This window comes from Candoia aspera, chromosome 1 (genome assembly GCF_035149785.1).
Source record: "Candoia aspera isolate rCanAsp1 chromosome 1, rCanAsp1.hap2, whole genome shotgun sequence".
NCBI classification, from domain to species: domain Eukaryota; kingdom Metazoa; phylum Chordata; class Lepidosauria; order Squamata; family Boidae; genus Candoia; species Candoia aspera.
In genome coordinates, this window is record NC_086153.1 from 123,303,918 (window position 1) to 123,320,229 (window position 16,312).

General features: G+C 38.6%; 1 protein-coding gene across 1 annotated transcript in view; it reads left to right on the forward strand.

Moving 5' to 3' along the window:
- Positions 1-16,312, forward strand: part of COL9A1 (collagen type IX alpha 1 chain) — a 74,057-nt gene that overhangs the window by 19,754 nt on the left and 37,991 nt on the right. Inside the window, exons 9-17 of the mRNA XM_063297808.1 lie at positions 4,292-4,345; positions 4,822-4,857; positions 8,800-8,823; positions 9,817-9,870; positions 11,026-11,079; positions 12,385-12,417; positions 13,170-13,226; positions 14,355-14,408; positions 14,968-15,021. Coding sequence (XP_063153878.1) covers positions 4,292-4,345; positions 4,822-4,857; positions 8,800-8,823; positions 9,817-9,870; positions 11,026-11,079; positions 12,385-12,417; positions 13,170-13,226; positions 14,355-14,408; positions 14,968-15,021 — 420 coding nt within the window. The remainder of the gene's footprint in view (positions 1-4,291; positions 4,346-4,821; positions 4,858-8,799; positions 8,824-9,816; positions 9,871-11,025; positions 11,080-12,384; positions 12,418-13,169; positions 13,227-14,354; positions 14,409-14,967; positions 15,022-16,312) is intronic.

A 16,312-nucleotide genomic window follows, 5' to 3' on the forward strand; every position in this document is an offset into this window, starting at 1 on the left:
CACTATTTCAGGTACTGAAATTGATCTTCATGCAAACAGGGCTCCCAGTACTTCAATGGGGTCAGATAACCATTTTTGTTAAACTGAAAGAGGGGGTGAATTCTTGAAGTGACTAAAGCTAGTATAATTGCCCAGTGACAAACCTGAACATATGAACAATTAAATTTACTTTTAAATGGGTCATTGTAATTTATGCAATGAAAATCTCACAGGATGCGCTTGCAAAGAAATGTATTTAATACCTTGTCCATTTGTTAAAATAATGGAATAAATACAGGAAGGCTTCTGGAAATCTAAATCAGCCTTGGAGTTACATTCATCTTAATCACACTTATATGACCTTAAAGGGAATTCTATACCATCTTTCTAAATCTTCTTCCAAAGCAGTTCAACTTTACAAGGATAAAGTTCAACTTTACCACCTGAGAAGGGCTTCTGAAAATTCTTATGCCAGGAAAATAAAATATATTTTATATGTTGTTGTTGTGACCCAACAGCATCAGATCGGATTTACAGAGTATCCAGACAGAGACTTCTGGTCTATCTTTAAAACATAAAATATCATCAGCATGTAATAAATGCTCTTTTCTCCTGCTGGACTTCCACTGATATTTTCAGAATCTTCAGTTATCCATGTTAAGGCTTCTATAGCCAAATTAAAAAGAAAAGGACAAAGAGATGTCCTTGGTGTACTGCCTTGACACTATTTGAACCAAGGATAAGTCACACCATTAATAATTACCCATAATTTAGGAAATGAGTAAATCTAATCCTGTGGTAGATTCAGAAAACCCACCTTTTATTTAAAAAAAAAAGAACCTCCTATTCTTTTTATGAAGAGTATTATACAGTTTAGAATAACATTCAACAATTGTTGGTTAATGAGTCTGGAATTTGTTCAATACTCCCATTTGTATCGTAAATACTATGAAAAAAAGAAAAAAGGTGAAAGGTTTCCTCTGCAAGCACAGAGCCATGTCTGAATATTATAGATGGTACAATATTACTTGATTAACTTGTTAGAAGCCAGTAACTTCTCAATAGATTTTTCTCCCTTTTCCCAATATCATTGCTACTTGCAATGTAAATGAAATTCTGTTGTAGAAAGATAAAGTGTGTTACATTCATATTTAATAGAGATGAAAAATCTTTATCAGTCCAGCAATGAATGGAATGCATAAAGTGGTAGTAATTCTTCAAAGTTCTCCTCTAACTGTTGCTTCTTTGTATGTGAAATGTACAGACAAATACTAAGAATAAATGCTTTAGCAGTGTCCCATGCTAAAGATAATGATGTTACCAAGTCTTCCTTAATATGAAAAAGTTACCATTATAATAAAAGAAGATACATTTAAGGACTACTTAAAGAATGTACAGTATTCAATTTTCATCCAACAGAGCAGTAAGTTCCCAAGAGCATGATCTGAAATTGTAGTACACTCTATAGCACTTGCTTTAACTTTAGCCATTAAGGAATGGGAAATCACAAAATAATGTAGTCAAAAGCAGTTTCTATGTGTACAGCTATCTATGGGGTGGGGCACAAATGACAAAATGTATATTGTAATGTCACAATGCAACTTACTTGTTACATACTTGCATGTGATATTGCAATAAAAGTAGGGAAGAGTAGAGCTTGCATCATGATGTTATGATGCACATTTTGTCATTTTGATGTCATAATGGTAAGGAATGGACTTCTATGCCTATGTGTAGAGGAAATAAAAGCATGTTCTTTTTGTGAAGGATAGAATGTCAAATATCATAATAGGATGTCAGATATCAACTAAATTAAATTCAGACATGTAATCTAGATACACTGTATATTAGAAATCGGGCAATATAATTTTGGTGACAGAGTGTTATGATCCAGCAAGGACCCAAAATTTAATTCAAATCACCTTCAACTTGTACATGCTCCACTTAGTATACACGTGTTGAAAACAATTATATACTTGTTTTGGACAGTCTGTGATTGGAACATGTAAATTTAAGAGTGATTAATGCTGATCACCCAATCTGACAATGACTATTCAAAAATCATCTTCTCCATCTGCTATTTCTTCTTCAACAATCAATTTGGACAGTCTACTAACTAAAAAAGCAACATTCTAAATTTGCACACTTAGAGTTGCCATTTACATAAACCTGTTCCATACAAGCTTTTTGTAAAAGCTGCTTATCCTGAGGAAGAATATGGGTCTCCTGCAACCAATATTTATTTATTTATTATTTGTTTATTTTTGCTAAGACTTGTTTCTGTTTGACAAAAGATCTCCAGTCCTTTAATGTTCCATGTTACAAGAAATACTCTTGGTTTGATAGAATTAATGTTAAAATTAGTGGGCAGAGAAAAAAACCTGTATCCGTCCATACCATATCTGAATTGGATCCAAAACACAGAGACAACAGACACAATTTGATAACCTTTAAGAGAACCTGGTTTTACATGTATCCTCTGCATACAGAATGAAACAAATTAGCTCAAAGGAGCTTTCGTGCCCTCTGACTGTCCCAAATCACCTGGGGATGTCACCTGATAATCCCAGGTGAACATCTGCCCTTGGGAAAGGTTTATCCGTGCACAGTAGGGGATATGTGCTTGTCCTTCGTAAGTATGAATGAAATGAATTTCATGCACTGCTGTGTCTCTTTAACAAGCAGGCAGAGAGCTAAAGGCTTAAAGAGCAGGATTCCAAAAGCTGCTTAAATTGATGCAATTTGCTTCTCAGGGGGCATTAACTTCTGAGTAAAAAGGATAAAAGTGAAACAGGAAGAAAAATGACAAATACCTACATTTCCCACCACCTCTGTCTCTTCAACTCCAAGCAGTTGCTTTCTTTCAGTTCAATAGCAAAGTTAGGAGACTGGACTGAGCCAGTTCTGGCACCAGCTCCCCCCTCCCCCCCTCACCACCAGCTGGTTCCTTCTGAAGAGAAGCAGTCTCACCGCTAAAACACCAGCTGGCTTTCAGGGCTGCAGTCCTGTGATCTCAGAATAACCAGTGCATTTGTTGGGTCCTGGATTTTAAAGTGTATTTTTTCCCCTGTGGCTCTAAAGGACTGCCTGGCTGAGAGAACAGAAGGACCCTGCAGGTCACGCAAAGCTTCACTGGTGTAGGGAGCAGAAAGCCCTGGTGACTTGTTTGGAGCCTTTCAGCAAGCAGTGGCCTCTGTGCTAAGCTAACAGTGCTCCTGTCCAGCTTCTCCTCTTCCTCTATTTACCCATTGGCAATTATGGAATTGCTAGCAGACATTTCCTAGAGGAGAAGCTGGGGACAAAACTGCCTCTAACAAGGCTTGCTTTGAGTTAACTCCTAGCATTTTGTCTAAAAATAGACAATTATACTCGATGTCCCAGGCACATTTGAGAGGAGAAGGAAATATATCTCACTGGCATACAGTAATGCTTGCAGTATATATTCCTATTTGTACAAAGCAGTAGATGAATGTGTAGAAGTCATGCTGGGTCCAAAAATATAACGAGCAAATTGGTCTTGATTTGCAACTTTGACTTTGCTTGTTAACATTTTTTATTTGTGGTGTGAAAGTTATCCTCAACTCTCATTTTTGGAAATGTCCGGTGATACAATCAGGAACAGAAACCTTCCTTCCTTCCTTCCTTCCTTCCTTCCTTCCTTCCTTCCTTCCTTCCTTCCTTCCTTCCTTCCTAAAAATAACGGTATTGTAAAATATACAAAAAATTACACTGAACATTTAATTTCCAAAATATTTAGTTTTGCAGTTGTACAGAGAAGTAGGTCAAGTTTGATAGAAGAGGGTTTGAGGCAGAGGGTGCTGATTCATCTTGGCTCCACAGTAAGCTGACCAGGCAGACATAAAGTGCAGTGTCCTCCAGTAAAACACCACCCTCGAACCCTTGGATCACATGCAGCTGCTTCTTCCCATTCTTTCTGGGCCAAAAAGCAATATCTAAAGTCCAACCCAAAGTTTTATGCTTTTTCCTATTGAGTTGAAACCCAGACTGGGAGCAGATCTCCACTTCCTGGATAATATTTTATAATCTGGGGGCCTTTCACATGATCTCTTTAAATTGGATGTAGACTGCTGCATCTGCATCTGAACCTGAAATCTGATTGAAGAAACCCTTCTATTGGAAGCTAGAAAATCTTGGATTCTACTCTTGGGTGTGTGTGTTGTGTGTGGGTGTGTGCATATACAGAGAGAAATAGACAGCTTATCTAGCAGATCACAACATTCTTTTTTCAGTAAATTTTAGCTACTAAAAGGTTGTTATGACTGTACTAAAAATTAATATTTTATTTTAAAAGGGACTGAGAGGACCTGATGGATCACCAGGTCTAGCTGGTCCAAAAGGACAAAAGGTAAGATTAAACTCTTTCATTAGATTTCCTTCCCATTTTTCAATCTCCAGACTCTTTTACTTAATTATAGGATTGGAGATACTTGCCAGTTGCTGAATAATAATAATAATAATAATAATAATAATAATTTTATCCCACCTTTTTAATATATAACTCAAGGTGGCAAACATACCTAATTCTCCTGCCTCCTATTTTTCTCACAACAGCAACCCTGTGAGGTGAGTTGGGCTGGAGAGAGAGTCACCCAGCCGGCTTTCATGCCTAAGGCAGGCCTAGAACTCACAGTCTCCTGGTTTCTAGGCCAGCACCTTTACCACTAACCAAGCTGGCTATCAATTTAGAGTTTTATTATTAGAAAATCTAAAAATGACACAAATCGATTCTTGTACTCTGCCTCTAAAAGTAAAACAAACAAATAACCCTTGTTGTATAAATGTTTTAAATATTTGAACTGATGTAACATTTATGATTTTCAGGGTGAAGTGGGGTTGCCTGGAGGCCATGGACTTCCTGTAAGTCATTGATTTTTACATGGTATCTTCTTTAACAACTAGTATTATGAAATATATTTCCTAAATTATTCTGTAAATATTAAAGCAATTAAAAAAAACACCACACATTTCCCCTAAACTTGGAGGGAGTTTCTGGTCATTTATAGAAGAGCTCAAAAAATACACTCCTGTCTTGAAATTGGTAGGGAATATTAGTCTTTGTGGCTTTCGTATAACTTAACACTAGAAAATAGCCTTGAGTTAATAGTAGAGCTGAAGTTCTAGCAGGGACCTATTCCCATCTATGAATAAGATTTGATAATAGGGTCTTCTCAGTTGAAGATGCTTAAATTTGAAAGAGGACTTTTGTGGGTCCTTCCTTCCTTCCTTCCTTCCTTCCTTCCTTCCTTCCTTCCTTCCTTCCTTCCTTCCTTCCTTCCTTCCCATTGCTCAACCTATCCAAAGGTATCTTACCACATTTAGAAAATCAAAGGAACTATACAGCAAGCACTGGTTGAAAATATATTTAAAACCTATTAAGACAGTCCTAGAATAGGATTTCTGGCTTGAATTGACACATCTTAAATTGCCTCTGAAAGATGCTCAAAGAAAACTACTAGTGTTGGAGAGCTACAAAGGAAAAGGCCTTTCTTTATTTTATTCTATTTTTTAATTTTTATCCCACCTTTATTATTTTTATAAATAACTCAAGGCAACAAATATACCTAATACTCCTTCCTCCTCCTATTTTCCCCACAACAACAACCCTGTGAGGTGAGTTGGGCTGAGAGAGAGGGACTGGCCCAAGGTCACCCAGATGGCTTTCATGCCTAAGTCAGGACTAGAACTCACAGACTCCTGGTTTCTAGCTCATTGCCTTAACCACTAGACCAAACCTGGATGGTGGTGGGGGGAAGGGTTACCCTCCAATACAAATAACTCTTCTTGTGGAACTTTTGTTAAGATAATGACAAGTGCCCTCCCACCTGCAGAGGCATCTGGGGAGGGGGAGATCTCAAGATGGTGGCTGCACTTATGCAACTGAATCCCTGTCTTCTAAATGTGCATCACATACATGTGCATTAGACATGTGATGTCTGTAAAAAAAAGGTAGGGCTTCAATCATGTGGATATTTTGACTTTTTACATCCCACCTGCAGACATCCCTGCCCACCTGCCATTCTTCTGATCTCACTCTAGCTTTCTCATGGCAACCATTTGCATAAAAAATGCAATAGTAAATTTATCACATTTACATAGCTTCCTTCTCAGATAACACAGCTAAGTTCACATTTCTTCATGTTGTATGACTTATTTATTATCATAACCATTTAAATAACAGGTGCCTTACAGGGAAGTAGTAAAAAATTAAACATTGCATGGGAATAAATAAGATATGTAAAAAGGGTAGAAAGACCAACACACCTAAAAGCTATATAAAAGGAATCTTAGCTTTCTTGGTCAAAGCTGTTCTGGATGACATTGGAACATTCCTTATGGGCTTTTGTTTGTGGGCTCTTTCTTTTTTTAAATTAAAACTTATTTAAATTAAAAGTGTGGCTAAATTTAAACACCGTGTGGTTGCTGTGAAATAAAGATAGGAATATCAGTAGAACTTCAGTATAGTGTTATTATCTACAATGAAAGTGAATTATAGTATTCTGATAAAAGACCTAAGAGGATTTATGAGAAAGTTCTCAAAGAGGCTGGCTTCCCAGTAGATTGTGTGGTTAACAATTGCCCAGAATATTTGCAATAGCTGCCAATTTAAGAAGGCTGAATTGAGGAAAGTCACCTTGAATTTTGTAACGGTGTTACTTTGAAATGTCTGGAAAAAGAAAAAGAACTGCTGGAGATGAAATATAACTTGGAGGCATTTAAAATATACAGTACCAAAAATTATAAATTATTATTCCAGTAACTGTGTTGAACAAAACCAGAACCACTGTTTTTGAAGCTAGATGTCCTCCCTTCCCACTGCATGGGGTGGGTAGGTAGCTCAGCTCAGCCTAGTTCATTATGAGATCACAAGCTGCATCTTTGCCATAATGATGAGAACAACATGGCATTGTATAAAGCTATTTATAAAGCATGATACAGGTGAAAAAAAAAGAATAAGGTAAAATGAGAGTAAGGTAGATTTCTCAACATGAAATCCTGGTGTTGGCTGGGTCATTATGTAATCTCAGCTGACATAAATGCAGTATTGTGATATTTTGTATACTGCTTACTTCCAAGACTCAACATGGATTACATTATGATCAAGAAAAGCTTAAAATACAAATAAATCCCCCACCCCATGAACTAACTCAAGGTAACCCTATCACATTGGTCCCCAAGTGCCTTGTGGAAGAATAAGGTCTAAATCACCTTTTGAAAGGCTAGAATGTTAGGGGTGCTCTATGTCTCTGGAAGCAAGGTGTTCTGGTTAGCAGAGGTAGCCACAGAGAAATCATGTCAGCAGGACTCACCCCCTTCATTTCATGTGCGGGTGGGGGGTGGGAGAACACTCAGCATTCCTCCCTCAAGGAATGCTCAGGATGGGCCAGTTTGACATGGGAGAGATGGTCTTGTAAATACCTGAGAAATAACTATGTAGGGCTTTATAGGCAATGAAGAGCACTTTGAACTGAACCTGGAAGCAAACTGATTCAGTATGGGGTGCTACACGGCTTGGCTGTCTCCCTTATGCTGTTTAACATCTACATGAATTGCTGGGGGAAGTAATCTGTCAGTTTGGTGTGAGGTGTGATAAGTGTGTTGGTGATACTCAGTTGAACATCAGTACCCTACACCAGGTCAGGGTGCTGTTGCCATTTCACAATCGGCATTCTCTCAGAAGATACTGTATGCCATTGGGAATACCATTAGAAATATCTTCTAATTCGCTGTTGACAGTAATTAAAACATATTTCCCATGATTCCATTTCCTAATTAAAATGAAGCTTTGAACCAGACTGTCCCAGAGGAGCTACTGATGGTTAGACTTTTTTCAATATTTCAACCCTGATAGCTCTTTCATCAGATAGAAGGCATCACTATTCCTCCCCCAACACACAGTGACTCAAACCACCTGATCAGGAAGGAGGAGAACCCCTGCCAAACAGTGCCTCCAGTCCCCAACCCTCGCAGGTCATCCCAAAGGGTATCATGATCAATATTTGTGAGAGCAGTACTGTATCACAAAGACCCACAGCAGCAGCAGACTGCAAATGACTTGGTCCTCTTTATTTGCATAGGATGCTGCTGTGGACGTGGCACTGCGCGTTGGGTTCAGGCCGTAGAGCTGTTATGGCTGAGATGGAGAAGAATACATCCATCAGCAGCCCCACTGGCACAGACTGGTTGACAGCTTCACTTCAATAAAAAAAAATGGAAGCATGGGAAAAATGTTCCCATCACTTTCAACAATGAATTAGAATTGGTATTTCACGGTGCTGTGAAATCAACACAGCTTTCAGCACTAGAGTCCATTCCATCCGCTGGCAAGCTTTGGATAGGAGGACACCTTGTCTAGCCTCCCTCCTTCGGGTAAACAGAGCAGATTTTTGCCTCTTGAAAAAAAAATGTTGAAACAATCCAAAATAAGCTTTCTCCTAATTTTTCCCTGTAGAAAAATACGTCTATTTTCATTTTCTAGGATAGTGCGGCAATAGCAGTGAAACTTGCATTTTAAAATGTGAAGTTGTACTTTTAAACATAGATTAATCAAGCAAGAAAACTGCTTTGTCTGCTGTAGATCATAGCATTCAACATCTGTCTCAAAGTTAATTAGTTAAAATTGCTTGAAATTCTTTGCTATCTCAACATACTGGAGAGCTGAAAACCATGTTTTATGTTCTCAGTTTTAAATAAAAATGTTGATGTTTGTTCTTCCATTCTGAATATTTCTACAGTTGGTTTGAACTGGAAACTACTGTATATAAAAATAATAATTAGAAAACTTTGTTTTCTCTATTTTAGGGAAAGGGAATTTCTGGATCTCCTGTAAGTAGATTTTTTTTTTTTTGTATACCTTCAAATCAGTCTGGACACTCAGCGACTGTTTCAACAAGCCCCCCCAGTTTTCTTGGCAACATTTTCAGAGGTGGCTTGCCATTGCTTTCTTGCTAGGGCTGAGAAAAAGTGACTGGGTCAAAGTCATCCAGTTCGCTTTATGCCTAAGGCAGGACTAGAATCACGGTCTCTCAGTTTCTAGCCTGGTGCCTTTAACCACAACTGTACACCCAAACTCACTCTCAAGTAAAATGTAATCAACCATAAATAATTAACTGCACAGATAAATAAAATATTACAAGAGGTTTTTTTAAACTATAGTCATATTTGTTATTTCTACCTTTGGATTGGCTGCCCCTGCCTGGTGTTTTGCAGGTGTGTGCGATTACAAAACCCATCACCCTCAACTCACAATTCACTCAACTCACTGTGCCAGCAAGAAATGATGAGAGTTGTAATGGAACCTATCTGGAATACTCTAAGTAGGGTCAAGCTGCTTCAGCTCAAATAGGGGCCTATTAAACTCTTCTGTTTAAGAAAACCCCATTCATTCCTTGGACTAGGCTAGCTTTCAAAGCAGGGATGGTCAGCCCTTGGGTTGTTGGCATTCTTTTTATGGTCCAAGCTTTTTGCATGTTTGAGGAGGGTGTTTTTTAAAGAGATGAAAGCCTTAAGCCTTGCCAAAGTTTAAGACACCCGTTTTGCTTTTTAAAAAAAGCAATACTCTCAAATGCTGTGTGGTTTTTTCCCTACTTTGGGCATCTTTAGGTGCAAAATAGGTATAAATATCTTGAACTGAGACTTATGTCAGATATTTTGTCCCTTTAAAACCCCTACTGTGCACCCCCACCCAAAGTTACATCTTCTTCAGCTCTTGAGAGATTAAAAAAAAAGTAATGATAATAAAGCAGAGGCTTGGTTATAGGAAAGTTGCCAATCCCTGTTATGAGAAGTTTAATTAGTTCCTATCTTTTTCCAATGCAGGGTCCCCCTGGTATAGGAGGACTTCCTGGAGAAGTGGGAAGAGTCGGGCCACCTGTGAGTACTTTGTTTCATATTGTATTAAATCATTGATTAGTATTTGCCTGCTAGTTAAATGTTTGTACCATCCTTTTAGGAAAGATGTCCCTCAGGAGTGGCTGACACATTGATCACTTATCTGCACACTTATAAGTGCTTGAACACGCTAAAATTATCACATGGATCTACCATTTAGGTCTCTCTTTGAAAAATTATTCCAGCTGTGAATATGTACTAGTTGTCCCAAACTTGGTAATTTTCAGAAGTTTAGTTGCGGCTAGAATTTCCAACCAGCACAGAGGGCTTAGACTGGGGAAACCTGGACAGGTATGGATCTCTGCAATAGGATGTCACCAATATTATTACTGTGTCTAAGAGTAGATTCACACTTTCTGTTTAGCCCATTGCCAGTTGTCCTCTGTGGACAAAATAGGCCCTTGGCTTAAACCTACATGGCTTTTGTTATGTTTGTTATATTCTACTTAATTACATAAGAATCTCTTCCTAATTCCTATAAGTAGTATTTGTTGGAAGTCAACTGAATACAGGGTAGATTGGATTGGTTAACATTCTCTCAAGTGGTGGAGTCTCATGTGGGAATATTACTTTACAATTACTTTACAAGTAATAATTCCTATGACTGCTCATAAGGATAACAAAGATATTACAGAGTTCAATTAAATTCAGCTCCCCCCCACATAACTGTGCATGAGCAAATGATGTATGATATTTATTTATTTATTGGAGATTGCAGCAAATGAAGTCTTCCAAAACTCCATAAATTAATCTGCCCATTCTGAAACGCCCATTTCTTTTAAATTATTGATTTTCCTATATTTATCTATGCACTACAATAATTAAAGGTGCATATTTTAAGGGAGTTCACGTAGGAATCCTTTTGTATGTGATCAGCTTTCTATATCACTTGAAAGGTAAAGGAAATGAAAGGTATGAAAGGTTTGAATCTCTTTTCCTCCTGTCATTTACAGCTCTTTTCTATTCTGTGCCATCAGAATTTTTCTCCTTCTTGAGCATTTTTGTTTGTTAATATAACCAATGTAGGGTTTATGTGGTAACCAATGTAGGGTTTATTTGGTTTGCTTTATCCTTTCTTGTAAGAGACTTGGATATATATTTTGAAGCTTGTTTTTATGCCCTTGTGACACTGTTTAGGGTGATCCTGGAAAGAGAGGCCCCCCAGGAGTGCCAGGACCTCCAGGCCCGAGGGTAAGTTTGCAGTGTTAATAGTGAAGTTATTAAAATATGCAATGGCTCAAAGTATGTCCTCCTTCCCCAGTTCATTCAAAGCATCCTTCCAGCTTGAAGATTGTTTGAACACTTTGTGTGATATTCTCAAAGAGGGGATTTCAAATATTTTAGGCTGTGGAATCTCTTAGTAAAAAAAAAAAAATTCCAGGAACTCTTGATCAAGAAGCAAAGCAATGAGTTGTCATGACCACAAAGACCCTGGGGGGGGGGGCAGACTTCTGAATGGCAGTTGACAACAGGGCTGCAAGTAGGGTCTGTGTCACCCGCGGCAAACATGGATCCCACACCCATTTTGGTGCCCCCCCATGCTCATTTTGGCACCCCCCCAGCACGGTGCCTGGGGCACATGCCCTGGTTGCCTGCCCCCAGTTGCAGCCCTGGTTGACAAGCCCCACCCTTTCTTCTGTACTTTAATTGCTATAGACACCCTGGCTGTGCTTTTTTTTCTCCATTAGTCTCTCACAGAATTCGGAACTCAAGGAATTATTAAATTTTTGCAGAACTCTAGTGCTCCACAATTGGAGAAATCCTATTCTAGTCAGCGTGAGGGATGCACCAAGTTTTGAATAGCATGTCAAGTGTTCCATTTCCAAAGTGGGCAGGGTTAGGATTCATTGGGGAGGCAGTACCAGGGTTTTAAGCCCTAATAAGGCTTAATGAAACAACGTCTGCCTTTTAACTACCCCAAATATGAAAAAATGAGAAAAGCTCCAAAATTATGGCCCATCCATGCCAATGGATGGTGCTAGGGAGGCCTTAAAAATGCTACCTGAGCCCTCTGAACCATACCCTTTGCACCCAATTTTAGAAATATTTTGCTGTGGCATTCCTTCAAAGGGTGTCAGTTGATCTAACACAGTACTAATTCATACCTTCTGAATAAAAAGGCACATGTATGAAGGCTGCCCACATTCATAGTTGGTCCCATTTAAGTTGAAAGAAGATACAAAGCCAAGAATCTGCTTCTTATATAAGGAAGAGGCCCAGTATGTATGGAGAATGCATTCCTGAATTGAAAAGATTCCAAAGGCACAGTCTAATTATACAGGGGAAGAGGTCGTAAGTTTTTCAGTGTTGGTTCTGTCTGCGAATGTAGATCCATCCTCTGCTGGTGGTGGAAGATATACTTTGCCCTCACAAAAGGCTCCTTTACTGCATTTATAGCTCTGTTTGTACCATCAGCCTTGTTAACGCAAGTTCAACTCAATGTTTGACAATATTCATGGCTATCACCATTTTAAACTTCTTGCTAATCTACCTCAGGGAACAGTTGGCCTTCATGGTGGAGATCCACTGGTAAGATATTTATCTTCCTTTTTTGAAGATAAGAGATATGGATGACACCCACTTTCCTGGGGCCCTGGAAAGCCTTTAAGACCTGCTCATTCGAGCATTCACACACACACAGTCAAGAAACTGGATTTCTTTGAACTGTTTTAATGAAGAGTAATGAACGGTACAGAAGGCAAGCTGCGAATAAAGAATTCCCGCCAAAACCTAATTTAAACCACAATCCCTTAGCTAATCCCCTTTCCCATGAAGCATGTCGCTCCCCCTCCCATCCAGATGGTATTCCTGTCGTATCCCAACCTCGCGTCCTTGATGTGCTCCATAGCCAAAACAACCCCTTTACACTCCAACTTCACACCCCACTCCCATCCGGCAACCTGAGAGAATGACATGATGGGAGATGCCCTGATAAGGGTTTCTATGAAACCCTTGATCAGGGAATCTGACACCTGGCTCTTTTCCCAGGCCTGGGGTTAATGTGGTTGTAATTTATTGGGGGTGGGGGCTGTCATATTTTTGCACTGTTTGTACCATTGGTCATCTAGTTGTTTTAGTGCAGGCTGCCTCTTTATGTGGGTTTTAATTCTTTTAACACTTTTACTGGGGGGTGGGGATTGTGTGTGTTGTGGATTTTGTAAACTGCCCAGTCTTCTAGAGTGGGCAGCTGTACCAAATCAATTAAATTAAATTAATAAACAGCTTTTCTCTAAGCAAGACTTTACCTTAATAACCTAGCTCATTTCTTTTTTTTTTTTCAGTGTCCGAATGCTTGCACACCTGGCCATCCAGGACATGCTGGCATGATGGGCATGAAGGTAAGAGAAGGGGTGGGAGTAATATGTTCTACATATGACTGGATATTGATTGGATTTTGTTAAGTTGCAAGAGCTGTTACAGCAGCAGCATAACAATGTGGAGTTAAGGTTGGAGTACTACACCCTTTGTAACCTACACGTCGGAACACCAGCCATTGAAATAAGCCCCTGCACATAGGAACAGCATGGAAATGAAGTCCGTTTCTAAGAATCCAAAACAGTGAATGTTTATCACTTGAAGTTGTCAAAGCCAGCTGATGTGGTACAGGTAAACAGAGCTGGTTCTGAAGGGGCACTAAGCCTTTGCATGGAGATGCTCTATGCATAAGCTCGTGCAACTGAATCTGTTGAATCTTACTTCCCTGTTTACCCTTTTCTCACTTCAGCCCCTTTCCTCTTTGTTTCTTCTATTCTGAAGTTTAGACTGTAGGTGCCTTAGGGCAAGATACCTGATCTCTTGTTACATGTTTGCTATGAAACCCTATGCAACCACCTGGTGTTACATACACACACAAGTAAACAAAATCAGTGAAAATTCCCAGCTCATGTGAAAAAGGGAAAAAAAACCCTGTAAGGGGGATTTTCATTCAAAATTGTAAAAATATGTTTCTCACACTATCCTCAAAACAACAACAAAGGGCACAGTGATTGTTTGTTTAAATTAAAGGGGTCTTCAAACACTTCAGCTCTTTGATCCCTTCATGAAGTTTCAGATTGTTCATCGACTCCCAAACATTTATTATATGAAAATAATTTAATAAATACTACTTTAGCTAATACAACAATGAATAATAATAATAATAAAAAAAATAGCAACAGCAATAATGGATAGTCCCATCAACTCTTGGGGGTTGATATTGACCACTTTGGAGAATCCTGGTTTAATGTTCTAATTCCAGCTTCTCCAACTGATATCCTCCAGTTACATTAGGCGATACCACATATCATTCCCAGCTGCTATGATCCTGGGCTAAGGGACTCTAAGTTGAGGTCCAAGACATCTGGAGAACATCAGACTGGGAATACAACTCTGATTTGACATAGCTAAGATACCCAAGCCATTTTTTTAATGGACAATGTTTCAGGTGGCATATTAAACAGTGAAAATATCTTTGTCTTATATTTTAGGGTCACAGGGGAGCAAAAGGTGAGGGTGGTGAACCAGGAAAGCAAGGCTATAAGGTAAGAGGAAGTAGAATGTTAATTCATGCAAATAAACTGGAATAGTGATGGTTGATGGGGGAATGAATGCTTAACTTTGGTGTGTACTTAAGAAAGGAATACTAATGATCTTCTTTGAATTATTTCTTCACTATTTTCATAGCACTTAGTTACAACAGCTGTTGATGGCCCTCTGAATCATAGGACTGTGACACATAAATGCTAAAAATAATGTGCTTTGTTTTGTTTTGGCTTTGTATGACATGTGAACAAATCTTGTGATTTATAAACTATAGTTTATGGTTTAGCATATGGTTTGTTCAATAAACCATGGCTGAAACCAATAATGATTTACTGTGATATTGTATACCATCAGCTTTCCATTGCACTGCTTTACTGCTTTGCTAAAGTCTTTCCCAAATAAGGCAGCCTTACTTAATGTGTGCTGCCTCCTCACTTCGGTATGTGGGAAATACATAAATAACACAATACATAATATTGAGGGAAACAGACTAAATTATGTATGCTAATTTTTAGAATGTGTTATTAACTAACTTGTTGCGCTTTGTATATTTTTTAGGGAGAAGAAGGAGAAGAAGGACGAATAGGTGACATTGGAGATCAGGGCCCTCCAGTAAAGTATTTCCTTTTAATTAACTTTTTTGTTGCTTTTCATCAATGAGTAAATATATTGAGGTGTAAGAAACTAAGTGAAACCAGTATCCATCCATCTGTTCATCATTATAAGTTCCTGATGCAACTATGTTGTCATGACTGTTATCATGATGAAACTAACGTGAGTCATTTTTTCCCACTGAACTGATTGGATTTAACTGGATTTTTCTTCTGCACAATAAAATGTTGACCCTTTTCACTGAAAAGCCCTTTCAAAGATAGGACTGTAGGAGAATTGGGGATTTAAGGGTAAGATTTTGGTCTGGATAGTACATGGATAGGAGACCAAAAGGAAATCCCATGGCTGTAGAAGGCAGAAATATCCTAGATATGGACAGGACCAATCTATTTAGTAATTGTGGTCAAGAAACAATATGGCTGTGTCCACATTGATTCAAGGAAGACCTATCTTTTTACTAAGCCCAGTAAGTGGATTAAAACCAATTGTTTAATTTGTTGCCTGTCTTCTACCAGAGAAAGGACAACAATAAATGGGAATGTTATTCACAATAGGAATAAAGAATCTGAAGACTGGATGATGAGAGGGGTAGGACCAGGGCCACAACTGAGGGGGGGGGGCAAGCGGGGCATGTGCCCCAGAAGCCTCACTGGGGGGGCGCCAAAATGAGCACTGGGGGAGCGCCAAAATGGGCATGGAATCTGGTTTGCCCCAGGTGACACAGAACCTAGTTGCGGCCCTGGGTAGGACTGCCTGAGACCCAGTCTTCTTCCCATAGTGCCAAAGTATGGCTTTCTTTATACTTTTTCTTAATTGCAAGCAATCTTCACACTGCATCAATCAAAAGCAAACCTAAGCAGCTTACACAAATGATAGACAATAAATTATATGGTGCATCTAATATTAATACATTACATAAAATTAAAATGCAACATGTCATTAGCTGCTTCTCCATAGATTCTAGGTATAACCAACTTTTCATAATCTTCTGAATAGTAGCAAAAAGGAAGGTGATTTTATTTTGGGGGGGGAGCTGATATCACAGAAGAGGAGTCACAGTTTGTTAATTTGGACGTTCTGATTTCATAGAGCTAGAGACAGAAAATCATGTATAATATTTAGGACTTTGGGATTTTTAAAAAAATTAATCAGTAGAAAATCTTTAAAATAAGAAACAGTTTTTGTCATGAGAATGAAAGGAGAAGAAAAGCCTTTAAAAATTGTTTTATTGAAGGAAAGTGAGCATACACAGTATGTGATTGATCAGGTACATGAGCTTCATGTTTGCAAA